The sequence below is a fragment of the Orycteropus afer genome, unplaced genomic scaffold, assembly GCF_000298275.1.
Source record: "Orycteropus afer afer isolate SDZICR_OR568_19922 unplaced genomic scaffold, OryAfe1.0 scaffold00119, whole genome shotgun sequence".
In the NCBI taxonomy this organism is placed as follows: Eukaryota; Metazoa; Chordata; class Mammalia; order Tubulidentata; family Orycteropodidae; genus Orycteropus; species Orycteropus afer.
Window position 1 is genome coordinate 3,371,132 of NW_006921706.1, and position 15,877 is coordinate 3,387,008.

Here is a 15,877-nt window from a genome sequence, read left to right on the forward strand (position 1 = left end):
AATCTTCGTCAGTAAGTGCTTCAAGTCATCCTCACTTTCAGCAAGCAAAGTTGTGTTGTCAGCATATTGCAGGTTGTTAACGAGCCTTCCTCCAATCCTGATGCCATGTTCTTCTTCATAAAGCCCAGCTTCTCAGATTATTTGCTCAGCATATAGATTGAGTCAGTATGGTGAAAGGATACAACCCTGATCACTCCCTTCTTGATTTCAAACCACGCAGTGTCCCCTTGTTCAGTTCGAACGTCAACCTCCTGGTCTATGCACAGGTTCCCCATGAGTACAATTAAGTGTTCTGGAATTCCCACTCTTCTCAATGTTATCTACAATTTGTTATGATCCACACAATCAAATGTTTCTGCACAATCAAAAAAAAAAAACACAAGTAAACATCTTTCTGGTATTCTTTGCTTTCAGCCAAGATCCATCTGACATCAGCAATGATATCACTTGTTCTATGTCCTCTGCTGAATCCAGCCTACACTTCTGGAAGTTCTCTGTCAATATACTGCTGCAGCTGTTTTTGAATTATCTTCAGTAAGATTTTACTTGTGTGTGATATTAATGATACTGTTCGATAAGTTCCACATTCTGTTGGATCACCACTCTGGGATGGGCACAAATATGGATCTCTTCCAGTCAGTTGGCCAGGTAGCTGTCTTCCAAATCTCTTGGCATAACTGAGTGAGTGCCTCCACTGGAACATCCGTTTGTTGAAACATCTCAGTGGGCATTCCATCAATTCCTGAAGCCTTGTTCTTCACCAATTCCTTCAGTTCAGCTCCGACTTCTTCCTTCAGTACCAATGGTTCTTGATCATATGTCACCTCCTGAAATGGATGAACGTTGACCAGTTCTTTTTGGTACAGTGACTATGTGTGTTCCTTCCATCTTCTTTTGATGCTTCCTGCATCATTCAATATTTTGCCCATAGAATCTTTCAATATTTTAACTCAAGGCTTAAATTTTTCCTTGGTTTTTCAGCTTGAGAAATTCTGAGCATGGTCTTCCCTTTGGTTTTCTAACTCCAGGTCTCTGCACATTTCATTATAGTAATTGTCTTTGTCTGTTCTAGCTGCTTTTTGAAATCTTCTGTTCAGCTCTTTTATCTTGCCATTTCTTCCACTGGCTTTAGCTACTCTCCATTCAAGGGCAAGTTTCAGAGTGTCTTCTGACATCCATTTTGATATTTTCTTCTTTTCTCATCTTTTTAATGACCTCTTGCTTTCTTCATGGACAATGTTCTTAATGTCATCCCACAATTCTGGTTTTCAGTCCCTGGTGTTCAATGCATCAAATCTATTCCTTAGATGGTCTCTAAACTCAGAAGGGATATATTCCAGGTCAAAATTTGGCTCCTGTGGACTTGTTTTAACTGTCTTCAACTTCAAGTTGAACTTGCATATGAGCAATTGATAGTCTGTTCCACAATCAGCTCCTCGCCTTGTTTTGGCTAAAGATATTGAGCTTTTCCATCACCTCTTGCCACAGATGTGGTCAATCTGATTCCTGTGTACTCCATGGCAAAGTCCATGTGTATAGCCGCCGTTTGTGTTATTAAGAAAAGGTATTTTCAATGAATAAGTTGTTGGTCTAGCAAAATTCTATTATGTGATCTCCAGTATTATTTCTGTCACCAATGCCAAATTTTCCAACCACCAGTGATTCTTCTTTGTTTCCAACTTTTGCATTCCAGTCACCAGTGATAATTAACACATCCTGATTGCACATTCGGTCAATTTCAGACTGCAGAAGTTGATAAAACTTTTCAATTTCCTCATCTTTGGCTTTGGTGGTTGGTGCATAAATTTGAGTAATAGTCTTATTAACTGGTCTTCCTTGTAGCTGTATGGATATTATTCTATCACTGACAGCATTGTGCTTTAGGACAGATCTTGAAACATCCTTTGTGACGATGAATGTCATGTCATTCCTCTTCAAATTGTCATTCCCGACATAGTAGATCATATGGTTATCTGATTCAGAATGGCCAAAACCAGTCCATTTCAGTTCACTAATGCCTAGGATATCAATCTTTATGCGTTCCATTTCATTTTTGACAACTTTCAATTTTCCTAGATTCATACTTCCTATATTCCATGTTCCTATTATCAATGGATATTTGCAGCTCTTTCTCCTCAATTTGAGTTGTGGCACGCAGCAAATGGAGGTCTTGAAAGCTTTACTTTATCCATATCAGTAAGGTTGGTCCTACTTTGATGATGCAGCTCTTTCCTAGTTGTATTTTGAAAGCCTTCTGACCTAAGGAGCTCATTCTCCTGCACTGTATCAGATAATGTTTCCGGGCTATACATAAAGTTGCACAGTAATGTATCAGACAGTGTTTCTCTACTATTCATAAGGTTTTCCCTGGCCAATTCTTTGAGCAGTGGATGGCCTCTTCCTTCTTCCTAGTCTGTCTCAGTCTGTAAGCTGCACTGAAACCTGTGCAATAGTACAATATTACAACAAACTCACAGACAAGTTTGCCTCGCTTAGCTGTTCAAAAGCTCTCTGCCCTCCTCTTACCTGGATTCCTGGCGCTGCTCTGCTCTGTCATCCCTTTGGCTTCTCTTTCCCCCACTTTCCTGGCTCGTGGGTGTTGGGCCTGGGTCCCTCCCCCTACCCAGATCCCTGGCTGCTGCTCTGCTCTGTTGTCCCCTCTGGCTTCTTTTTCCCCTGGTGTCCTGGCTGGTGCGGATGCGGCCTGAGTCGCTCCCCTTACCTGGATCCCTGGCTGCTGCTCTGCTCTGTCATCCCCTCTGGGTTCACTTTCCCTGGCTTTTCTGGCTGGTGGGGGTGAAGCCTGGTTCCCTCCCCTTACCTGCTTCCCTGGCTGTTGCTCTATTCTGGAAACATGTTTTTCCTGGCTGGTGGGGGTAAGGCCTTTCCCCTGCTTTCCTCGCTGGTGGGGGTGTTTTTCCCTTTCCACTGGGAGTAGTACCTTGAAAGTCCTTCCTATGTTCTTTCAGGTATTACATGATGTGGCCCTCTGCTACACCTATTATTTCCTTCCTCCCCTCCCAGTGGTCCAAGTCCCTCATTCTGCCCCAGGCCCACTGGTCTCCCCTACCTCAGGGTACATGCTGTTTCTTTTAAGGGTGATGAAAAAATGTGGATACAGATAGTGGTGATGTTGTCCTAATTAGCACACTGGTTGATCTGGAATATCCCTTTGACCTGCTTAGAGATATTGTGATAGACAGTGTTAGGTGTGAACTTGTCTAGGTCATGATTATCAGTGGTTTAACAGATATTACACAATCTTTCTCCATTTTGTGATCTGATAGGAGCTGCCAATCAGTTGGAAGGGGAGTTTTCTTGGGGCTGTGGCCTACAGTCAATATATATGGATGCTCTCTCATTCTCTCTCTCTCTCTCACTCTGTCTGTCTCGCATTCATCTCATCATCCTCTGACCTCACATTTTTGGGATATAAGCCAGCAGCCTGACCTATAGATTTTGGGTTTTTAAGCCCCTGCAACCACATGAGTCAGGAGAAGCCTCCAGCCTGCTTGGATTTGGGACCTGCCAGCCTCCACAATTGTGTGAGCAATTTCCCTTAAATTAATCTCTCTCTTTATATATATTATATACATTTATTTCCCTGGTTTTGCATTTCTACCCAGCCTAAGACAGAAGTGGAGCTGTACTAGTGCTAGTACTCTTTCTCAAGGCATTTGTATTTAAAACCCCTGTCTTATATCTACATGAATCATAATCTCTGAAGTTAAGACTAGCTTCATAAATATTTGGAAAACTCTTTAAACGAATCTGATGATAGTCAGGTAGAAGTTGAAAAGATAGATCTTACTAAGATGTCGGGTCAGCAACTTACCCTCTCTGGTTTTAAATTTTCTACCTATGAAATTGATATTAAAATAACAGAATCCATTCTTTTTGTGGTAAAATATCAGAAATTACCTTAAGAGTAGGAGTTACAAAGATAGTATGTAAAAAGCCCTAGCACAATGCCTAGCACATGGGAGATACTCAAAAAAATGCTTTTCCCTTCCCAACTGGGAGAAGTATCTTGAAAGTCCTTCCTATGTTCTTCCAGGTATTACATGATGTGGCCCTCTGCTACCCCTATTATTTCCTTCCTCCCCTCCGGCTGGCCCAAGTCCCTCACTCTGTCCCAAGCCCACTGGTCTCCCCTACCTCAGGGCACATGCTGTTCACTCTGCCTATAATGCCCTCCCCTAAAATATCTACATGATCTCTCACCACTTCCTTCACTTACATTAAAAAATGTTAACTTATTAGAGAGCCCTCTCTGACCTCCTCATATAAAATAACGTTATCTTGTCTCTAACCCTCCCTAAACACTTTATACTGCTCTACATTTCTTCACAGTACTAATGATATATTTCTTTGTTTACTTTTTCATTCTCTGGCCCTTGCTCATGTATCACTAACTTTAGCTCCCTTAAGAACATATAATGTGTCTGTTTTGGTCAGTGCTCTATCTATAGTGTCTATAACAATGCCTAACACATAGTAGAACAATAAATACCTGCTGAGTAAACATGTTGAATGAATGAATGACATGAAAACACATTAATACACAATGCTGAAATAGTTAAAGGTAAAACAGATAAGCTAAGAAGGACCAGCTGAAGTTTCTGACTCTTCCAGGGAATCTTCTTCATTATGTTATATATTATTCCCTATCCTGTACTAGACATTTGTGACATCTTTTAATGCCATCTTGTACAGTAATTTAGTGTGTCTTTGTTTTTACTGTGTTTCCCCACTATGGTGGATAAACGAAACAAATGCAACACACTGCCATCGAGTCAGATGCCAGATCTGACTCACAGCGACCCCTCCTTGGGCTTCTGAGGCGGTTTGAACCACCAGCCTTCTGGTTAGCAGTCAAATGCCTTTGGCACTCTGCCACCAGAGCTCCTACCATGGTGGATACTGGGCCTTAAAACTATTTTTATGCTGTCTAACAAACTCCTCCAACCTAATACTTAGCTTTATGCTTTGCATGTGTGCATATGCCCTCAATCTTAAAGACTGACTGATTTCACTGAGTATTATGAAGCTTCTTTGGAATATATATTTCATTGCTTGCAAAACAAATTTTAGGTCATCCTTAACACAACTTGACTGCGTTTTAAAATATGATCAATAGTGACTGCTCCATAAATGCCTGCCAAGTCATACTTCTATCACTACTCAACTTCAGTGCTTTGCAGACATTCTACAATTAACTTAAATCCTAAGTTGTAGTTTAGTGAGTCCTGTATTCAATAAAAAACTTCCAGATAATGAAAAATAAATAAATAAATAAATTTGAATAAGAACTGGTAATTTCTTTAGCAAATACTTAAAATTTTATAGAGAGAAGGTCAGAGAAATAATGTGGAGATAGATCAGGTAGGGTATCTGATAGGATCTGGTAACAGATTAGATGTGTTGTACAAGAGAAAGTGGTCTAAGTAACTGGCATAAAGATCATCCAGGATAATTTGAAAAACAAACTGTGGTACCAAATGAGTAACATGGCCATAAAAAGCTCTTATATAAAATGTCTAACCAATGTAACTTATTGATGAACTCATTAAAAGGTATTTGATCCATCAAGTCTTGATCCATCAAGACTCCATTGTTATCAATACTGGTTCTCCCAGCAATAGTAATACACCTAATCAATAGCAAGATAATTTTATTCTTTAAAGGATTTTAGTTCATTAAGTCAATAGTTATGGAAAAAACAATAAAATTTATAAACAATATTGTTTCAAAGAAAAATTTTCACATGGCTACAATAGTAGCAAAATTATAGTTTTATCACAGGAAAATAACCTTATGGATTAGATGAAATATATATAATCTTAGGCTAATTATTTGATGTGAACTATAAAAGCAGAAATTTCAATTAACTTAACTGAACCTGTGCTATCACTTAGTTTTAATAAGACTTACTACGTCATAATCCAGTTTGAATATTTTTCTAAAGTGAGCAGGAATTTTCACAAAGTACCATAGCAAAAAGAATAGAAATTTCAAACGCATCCTCTCCAATAAGATAAAGAGGCCACTATTTTAGGAGCTCATAATGGACTGCATTGTGTCCCCCCAAAACAGGTGTCAACTTGGCTGGGCCATGATTCTCTATGGTTTGACAGTTATGTAATGATGTAATCTGGCAGTGATATAATGATGCAATCATCCCCATGATGTGATCTCATGTGATCAACCAATAAGCTGTAAGGGGATTAGGGTGGGATGCTACACCCTTACTCAGGTCACAGCCCTGATTTGATGTAAGGGGAATTACCCTGTGCTCTGGCCTGCACCACCTTTTATCTTATGAAAGATAATAGGATAGAGAAGTGATCAGAGAGAGTGGGACCTGACTACCACCAAAAAAGAAAAGCTGAGAGTGCAGCATGTCATTTTGATTCAATGTCCCTGAGCTGAGAACCTCCCAGATCTAGAGGAAGACTGATGCAAGACACATGGAGATATCCAAGGAATGCTGTGCCTACAGATGCTAAAAGGAGATAAGGACCTTCCTCCAGAACTGACAGAGAAAGCCTTCCCCTTGAGCCAGCACTCTGAATTTAGACTTCTAACCTTCTAAACTGCGAAAGAATAAATTTCTGTTTGTCAAAGCCATTTCTTGGCACTTCTGTTATAGCAGCACTAGATAACTAAGACAAAGTTCCTAAGACATATGGTAAGGTTTGATGCCACTGAACTAGAATGAAGTGCTTATTCTCTTTCTCTCGCTCTCATTATTTCCCAACCTTTCTTTTATTGTCTGGATAAAATGGCCACTGAGAAGAAATCTTTAATAAATTCAAATTTCTTAAATTTATTTTTAATAAATTTAAATTTCTTAAATTTATTTTTAATAAATTTGTCATTAAAAAAAGCTTTCTAAAGTGTCATATAACACTGAAACAGAAGACAAGATACACTCACAAAACACTACATCTATATTAATTTAGTTTTCTTTTTAATTAATATGCTATTAGGATACATGAATCCTAATCTACAGAAGTATGACCATGCAGGAATAGCTAAGACATTCATTTTAACAGAATGGTTACTGCAAAAAGCAAACCTCATTGATACTGACTCATGTAAAGTCTTGAGTTTTGAAAGATTATTTACAAACCTTACAATTTTCCAATTCTATAAATGTTTATAAAAGAAACCAAAAGTATACATACATTTTTAAACACACACACACACACACACACACACATACCCCTCCCCAAAAAAAGTACTTAGCAAGGCAGTAAGCAGGGAGAAAACTCATATTTTATTATTCCAACACCTAGGATTTGTAACTAATCAATCAAGGAAGCCAGCAAGGCAAGGAAGAAGCCTCAGGTCTAATTTTCACATCCTGATTTATTTTAGGGTCCCCTGAAAATTTCCTGAAATGAGCTCATAGACTACAGATTATAAAATATTTATATAGCCACACTTTCTGTTTTATTTGTTCAATTTCAATTTACATGTTTTTATTGTACAGATGCACTGTCCAAATCACTACAGACCCCATTACACTTCACTATCCCATACCTGGATACTTCAAACATTTTCATTAATTAACTAACTACTGTCTACCCAAAAAGGACAAAGCTATGGAAAAGGACCCAAACTACCATAGCATAAAAGGTAAAGAGCTCAACAAATTCTAAAAGTAGTAACTGCAAAGGACCCTTCCTGACTGCAATCAAAATTTTCCAAAAGTAGAGTATTACCCTATAGATTCCCTGATCCAGGCATTCATCCAGGATTTACTTGTTTGTCTGAGTCTTACTTGAACTGTCCCTCTGCACCTCTGCTCACCATCTGAGTTGTCATCATGACTAATCCTCATAACCCAACTGGATGATTATACTCCTATGTCTACCCAATAGCTGTGGAAATGCTCAGTGCTCATCCAATACCCTGTATAAACTAATCAAAATACAGCTCCTACTCCCAGCGACTGGTACACCATCCGATCTGCAGCCTGTATAACTATGAAACCAGAAGAACTAGATGGTGCTCGGCTATCACTGTCATCCGCTTGGAAGAGGATCTATGTAGGAGATCCTGGATAGAGAAGGAGAACAATGTGGAACAAAATTCAAAATCATTTGGATGAAAAAAAAAGAGGTAGGGACCAGGTTTGCTGGTCCAATAGAACCTGGTGGAACCACTGAGACTATGGCCTCTAGCTGCCCTTCAGGTCTGGAATTGAACCCACACCTGTGGGTTCCAGTCAAACAAAGTACAGGCATATGAGTTAAACATTTACCTCAAGTAGATACACGCCTTGGAGGGAACAATCATGGGAGAAGGAAGGGCTGCTTATGCACAGGGAGACAGCTTAGGGGGCAGGAGAGTATGGAGGGATGGATACTGGGAAGAGGTAACTATGGTGAGGAAGTGGGAGGGGAGCTGTTGCACTGTGGTAAACTGTGGTCAATGGCATGAGACAAAGTATATGTGAACTGCTGTATGGAAAGTGAATTTGCTCTGTAAATCTTTACCTAAATCATAATAAAAAAATTAAAAAAAAAAAAATACAGCTCCTCAGAATCAGAAACTAGAACAAAAACACACATTTTTCAAAAATGCCACTGCTATAAGGTCCATTTAATCTTAATATCCCTCAAGTTTCACTCAACAAATGTCCTTTATCAGATTTTCTATTTCCTGCTTTCCTTGGCTATAAGAGACATGGGATAAGATAAAAAGCCCAATTAATACACTTTTCTAAATATGACATTGAAGATTATGTAATAAACAAAGGGACATAATAAGAAGAAGCTCAGATATTACCATAAAACCATCACAAATGTACAGTAAAAATTACTGAGTAAATATTCACTTATCCAAGTATGTGAAGAGCTTAAAAATCAACTAAACCAGAAGCTATTCTCAACTTTTTGGTCTCAGGATGCCTTAACACCTTTATTGAAAACCCATTAGGGAATGAATTAAAAAATAATAATAACTCACTGCTGTCGAGTTGGATCTGACTCATAGCGACCCCTCCTTGGGTTTCCGAGGTAGTATCTCCGCAGAAGTAGATTGCCCCATCTTCCTTCCAAGGTGGGTTTGAACCACCAATCTTCTGGTTAGCAGTCAAATGCCTTAAGCACTAAGCCACCAGAGCTCCTAGGGATTGAATTGTGTCCCCCAAAATATATGTAGAAATCCTAACCCCTGTAATTTGTAAATATGACCCTGTTTGGAAATAGGATTTTCTTTTGTTATGTTACTAAAGTTAACCAGAGTAGAGCAGGTACTAAACCTAATCACTTCTGAGTATAAAAAAGAGAAGAACAGAACAGAGACATGCACAAGGGGAGGAAGAAGACAGACAACAAAGACAGATGTACCTACAAGCATTAGCTCAGGAACACGAAGGATTCCTGGCAGCTACTAGAAGTTGAAATAGACACACCCTAAATTTGGACTTCTAGCCTCCTGAACTGTGAGAAAAACAATTTATGTTCTTTAATGCCCCAACCTGTAGCCTTTCTGTTAGGGCGGCACTAAGTAACTAAGACAGCCCCAAAGGTTCACGTTTCTGTGGGTTACATTTAGAGCTACCATAATAGATATTCAAGCAGAAAAGTTTAAATATTCATTAATTTTAAAAATAACAATAATAAACTCATTATGTTAATATAAAGAACATTTTTTAAAATATAATTTTCACACAAAAAAATTAATGACCAGATTAGTACTGTTTTACATTTTTGCAAATATTTTTAATATCTCTACATCTGACATAAAAAATAGCTGGATTCTTAAAACTATTTCTATATTCATATGCTGTACTGTAATCTCTAGAAAACTTTGTTTTTATTCATGAGAAAAGACTGAACAAAATAACTATGTTTTTGTTTTATGAATATAATGAGCCCTGGTGGCATAATGATTAAGCATTCAGAAGCTAACACCTGAATTGGCAATTCGAACCCACCCACCTGCGCCACAGGAGAAAGCCCTGGCAATCTGCCCTCATAAATATTACAACCTAAAAAACCCTATGTAGTAGTTCTATGTGATCACAAGTCACATAGGGTTGCTATGAGTCAAAATTGACTGGCAGCCCCTAACAACAACATTATGAAAATATTTAGCCTTACAGACCCCCTGAAAAAGTTTTAAGGGGTCATTAAAACACATTGAAAACCATTGATTGCTTAACCTAAAACAATGACCCCTAGAGGGAAAATTACACAGTTAAAAATAATGTTAAACGATGGCACAATGATGTAGATGTTGAAGGTAGGATAATGATTTTATATAGGGAGAAATAGAGCAAGGTTACTCAAACACAATTTCAGAATCTCATATAAAATATGCTGATATTTTAGTGCTTTAAAATACTTTGAATTATGCTTATTTTATGTATTAGATCTCATTACAATAATCTTAACCTATTGTCCAAATGTCTGATTAGCTTTAATACTGATAAAACTCATTGCCTGATATTGCTTACTCTTGAAGTTTAAGCCAGTGATCCAGCTAAAGACTTTAAAATAAATTTTAATTTCATTTATAATACATACCTGCTGCAGGACATAACAAAGGCATAAGAAGGATTCTGAACATGTTCATCACCTCTGGGTTTAAATAAACCTACCTCTTCTGCTGCTGCTTCTGAAAGCAGACCTTCCTTCTGGGCACAGGTCACATGAAAATAGGCTCTGCACATCCCTGCATCACAGCTAATGCAAACTCCAGTTCTAGCAAAACGAGGGTCTTCACAAAAGCTACACTCCTACAACAGAGTAACAAGAAAACTCATCAGAGCAAAAATACTTCCACTACTCTCATACAAGGCATACAGAAAATATTATGATGGGGCATTTACTAGTAATCTTTTCTATTTGAAGTGCTAAAGAAATGTTCCTGAAGCAAAAGATGAAGAAGAGTCAGGAATAGATGGAAAATATGGAATACGTAAAGGAGCGCTGGTGGCAAAGTGCTTAAAGTATTTGGTTGCTAATCAAAAGGTTGGCAGTTTGAACCCACCAGCCACTCCAAAGGAGAAAGATGAGGCAGTCTGCTTCCATAAAGATTTACAACCTTCAAAACCCTATGAAGCATTTCTACTCTGTCCTAAAAGGTCACTATGAGTCAGAAATGACTCAATGGCAGTGGGTTTATGAGATGTGTAGCTAAGTATCTCCATGAACAACTACTTCCTATGCCATAAGACCAGAACTGGTCTTAATGATGTCTGACTACAATTACTGAACATATGAAACAAAGATTCTACAGAAGAATTCTAATCAAAAGGGAAAAATGCAGAATAGAGTTTCAAATTCTTATGGATTCCAAATTTTCTGGAGCCATGGGGGCTGGAAGATACTATTGCTCTGAGATAAACTTTACTCCTTAAATCAAACATATTCTCTTAAATCTTCTTAAAATTAATAATAGTTTAGCTTAATTGGTATAAAATGTCTGCCTTAAGCATTATGCTCTTTTAAGAACTATCTATATGGGATCAAAGTGACAATAGCAACTCAAAAGATTAGACATGAAGCTAGAAGGCAGTGAATTTATATTAATTAGAGAGAATAACTCAGAAAAGGAGGTAAGACTGGTTACACAACTCAAAGAATATAATCAATGTCACTGAATTGTACTTGTAGAAATGGCCAAATTGGTATATGCTATGTTTGTGTATATTCTCAACAACAAAATAAATTTTAAAAATAAATAAAGTGCTAAATAAGTACCAATAGTGAACTAATAGTGTACCGATGCAAACAAGTCATAGTTTATATGAAAAAAAGGTAATGTCTCTATACTATTCTAATAAGTCAATGTCACTGATATGATAATAATAATATTAAGTATTATGGAGTACTTACAATGTGCCAGCCACTTCTCTAAGCACTTTACATGCATTATTATCTATGTAATAATTTAATACTCACACCTATGTGGAAGGTCCTATAATTATCCTCATTTTAAGGTGAGAAAACTAAAGTGAAGTCAGGTTAAATAACCTGCTCAAAATAAAACAGAAAGTAACTTGCAGTCAGGATTCAATTCCTACAAATCTTACTTCAAAACCTATGCTGTTAACCATAAAGCTATACTGGCTCTTGAGCACTATAAAACTGTTTAGAAAATAAATAACAAGCTAAAGAAAACTCACCAAAATATCTAGGCATTGCGGTCAAACAAATCATCATATTTTATTTTTAAAATCTCTTTAAGAAACTGAAAGCAATCTTAACTAAACAATGTGGTGGAATCAGTAGTGGAACACAATAGCCAATTACATACATTCTTTTTTTAAAAAAAGGGAATAAATAAATAACAATCCAAAGTATAAACTGCTGATATTAAAATCTATCCTGAAAAGTGATTTTTTATATCATTTTAATTATCGTAAAAGAAAAATACAATGTCTCAAAATATAAACTGCTCTGGCAATAGGAATCTTCATAAAAGGAAAGACTTAAATTCTGAAGACTGCCATTGGTTAATAACGGGAAGAACTTTTGGTAAATATGTTCTAAGTAAAAAAATACTACAAGGGAAGTATATTAGGAAGAAAATTTAAAAAGGTTTAATACATTAAAAATATAGTTTTTATATTACATTTAAGTGACTACCTAACCGGGTAGACAGCAGCAGCCTAGACGTCAGCAATAAATGGAAACAGCAAGAACAGGACTCTGGGTACAGATGTGAAAAGGCTCCCAAACCAGGGGTGGGAGGGGAAGGGAAGGAACACTGCAAAAATAAAATGAAATAAATAAAAAGAAAAGGCTCGCAAATCCTGATACCCCACTCTCTAGCTAAGGGTCTTTTTCCAATAGGGTAAATGTGTTTGGTATAAAATATCAACAAATAGCAAAATAAACACAATCAAAAGAGAGAGAGAGACTGAATAATACAGAGAAACAGAAAGAGGGTGAGAGAAAGGGAGAGAAATCAAATTATTTTAAGGAAGTCAACACCATGAAAGAGACAAATTTTTTTGGATAGTTCCCTGAGTGGGCAATTTAATGTAATATGATGAAATTGAACAAGGGATTTCAAAGTGAATATAAGGAAACATTTCCTGACAATAAAGTCTATTAGACTATAGAATAATCTATCAAAGAAAATAGAATCTTCCTTGTTGTCTGAAAGCATTTAAAATGCTAGTGAACTGAGCAATGGGGGGAGTAAACAGTCAGAATTGGGAAATGTGTAGGAAATGTGATCTGTAACAGCTGTTCCAGCTACAATTAACAACACTGTTTGGTTTCTCCGGAAGGAAGACTGGGCAATCTACTTCCATAGAGATGCCGCATCGGAAACCCAAGAAGGGGTCACTATGAGTCAGATTTGACTCAACGGTAGTGAGAGTTTGGTTTCTCAGATGATCTAGAGACTGTATAATTTTCAACTCCATTTCTCAATACTACTTCAAAACAAAAGCAGGTAATAATGAAAAAATGAGCTGACAATTGCACATTTAATGACTTTTTTAGTTCATTGCTGCCTTCATTTATATGAAGCAACATCTGATCTGTTTTTTTAATTGTTTCTTGACTTATATTTATGGCAATAATATGTGCCTATTATAAATGATGTACATTAATCCCTCCTAGATTCTGTGTAGGTGAATTACAAAGCTGCTATTAAAAAAAAAAAAAAAGAAAGAAAGAAAAGTAGGAACCTCCAATAATACTAGACAAGGTAATTTGTAACAATGACCCTCAACTACAAAATTTGGGTAATTTTTCTTTCTTTCTTTTTTTTTTTTTGTAACTACTACTTAAAGCCATCAGAGAGGTAACAAGTTAATGGAGAATTACCTGAACATCAGGAAGATAAATTCAGTGTTGGGCCTGCTTCTGCCTTGGAAGCTTTAGCTGAGAGGCTGAATGATACTCCTGACAGTAGATATAAGAAATGGAATTTAGAACCCACAAAGGTGAGTAAGGATGGACAAGTAAACCCATGCTTTGGGTCCAGACTACAAAGGTCTGGAAAACAAGAGTAAGGTAAATCAGAATTAGAGAGATCTTCACAGGGACTACAAGTCACCTTCTATTTATCTGTAACTATAGACTGCTCGAGCTGCCAAAAATCCCACAATAACAAATGTAAATCAACTGGTAGGGAAAGGGGTGGGGAGTGGGGGAATCATCCTACGTAGGCCTCAAATTATTTCTAAAACTAAAAAAGGCACACAAGAAGACAAGATAACATGAATAATAATCAGTAGAAAAACACCACACAACATTTGAAAATAGTGTTATCAGGTATGTTAAAACAACTAATGTGAACTATGTTAAGGAAATCATAGGAAAAATATTTAGAATTTAACAGAAACTTGAAATCATAACATAAAATTAAATGGAAATTCTATAGAGAGGAAATACAGTAACTAAAATTAAGAATTAATAGAAAAGTTTAACTTTAACAGCACATTAAACAATGCTGGAAACAAATGGTAAACTAAATACAGATTAGAAGAAAATATCTGGAATGAAGTACAGAGAACACAGAAAATACATAAAAGTAGGAAGCAGAGGACACAGAGTGAAAAAATCTAACATATATGCAATTGGAGGACCCCAAAATAAAACAAAACAGGCAGAAACAGTAATTGAAACACCACTGGCTAAGAATTTTCCAAAACTGATGAAAAACATCAAGCCAAAGTTTAAGAAGCAAATGAGTCTAAAGGAAATTTAAAGGAAAAAAAACTAACTGAAAATAAGTTGTTGTTGCTATTGTTAGCTGCCATCAAGTCGATTCTGAATCACAGTGACCCCAGTGCAGTGTAAAGCTGCTCTGTAAACGTTTAAGACTGTGACCTTTCAGAATGGATCACCAGGCCTGTCTTCCAGGTGCTCTGGGTAGTTTGAACCACCAACCTGAAGATATGTAGTCAAGCACTTCAACATTTATGTCATACAGGAAATGAAAATAAGTAAAAGTGATGAAAAAGAAAAATAAGGGTGAAACAAAAGACTTTTTAAATAACTGAAAATTAGAAATGTATATCATTAGCATACCTTAACTAAAGGTATGTGAAGTGAAGAATGTTTTCCTGGTGAGTATCAATGAACACTGCTGTGTGAAATGGTAATAATCATAAACTAAAAACACAGAAACAACTGTATATAAGTCAAAAGGTATGATAAATGGAATCAGGCTGTTCTAAAGTCCTTGCACTCTCTAAGAATCAATACTGATAATTGACTACAAAAAAATCAAGGATTCTCCAGGTACAGAAATTAGTTTCTATTTGCCTGAAGCAACAAAGGAAGAAGGAAAGTCAGGAAAGGAGGAGGAAATGAAATGTGTGGCTAATTACCTCCAAGAAAAACTGCATCTTCTGTCAGGAGACCAGAAGTACTGGATGGTACCGGGCTACCATTACTGAACATTTTGATGAAAGAGTCTATAGAAGAATAATGACCAAAAAGGGAGCAATGCAGAACAGAATTTCAAATCTCATGGACTCAAGACTTTCTCGACCATGGAGTCTGGATAAACCCATGAAACTATTACACTAAGATAATCTTTAAACCTTAAATCAAAAATATCCTCTGAAGTCTTCTTAAAACCAAACAAAAGTTTAGCTTACCTAGTAAAGAATGTCTGTCTCAAGTATTGGGCTCTTCTAAGGTTTATCTATATGGGATCCAACTGACAACAGCAACTTGAAAGATTAGATAGGAAATTAGAGGATGGTAGGTTTATGTTAATGGGGGAGGAACAACTGGGAAAAGGAGGATGAGAATGGATGTAACTCAAAGAATGTAATCAATGTCACTGAATGTAATCAGTGTTGAATTGGTATATGTTATGCTGTCTTTATTCTCAATAACAACAAAAATAAAATAAATTATATATACATATATATACATATATA

General features: G+C 36.7%; 1 protein-coding gene across 1 annotated transcript in view; it reads right to left on the reverse strand.

Moving 5' to 3' along the window:
• The window catches only part of PHF14 (PHD finger protein 14), a 254,861-nt gene that overhangs the window by 180,624 nt on the left and 58,360 nt on the right, over positions 1-15,877 (reverse strand). The window contains exon 7 of the mRNA XM_042781427.1: positions 10,619-10,756. Within this exon, the coding sequence (XP_042637361.1) occupies positions 10,619-10,756 (138 nt within the window). The remainder of the gene's footprint in view (positions 1-10,618; positions 10,757-15,877) is intronic.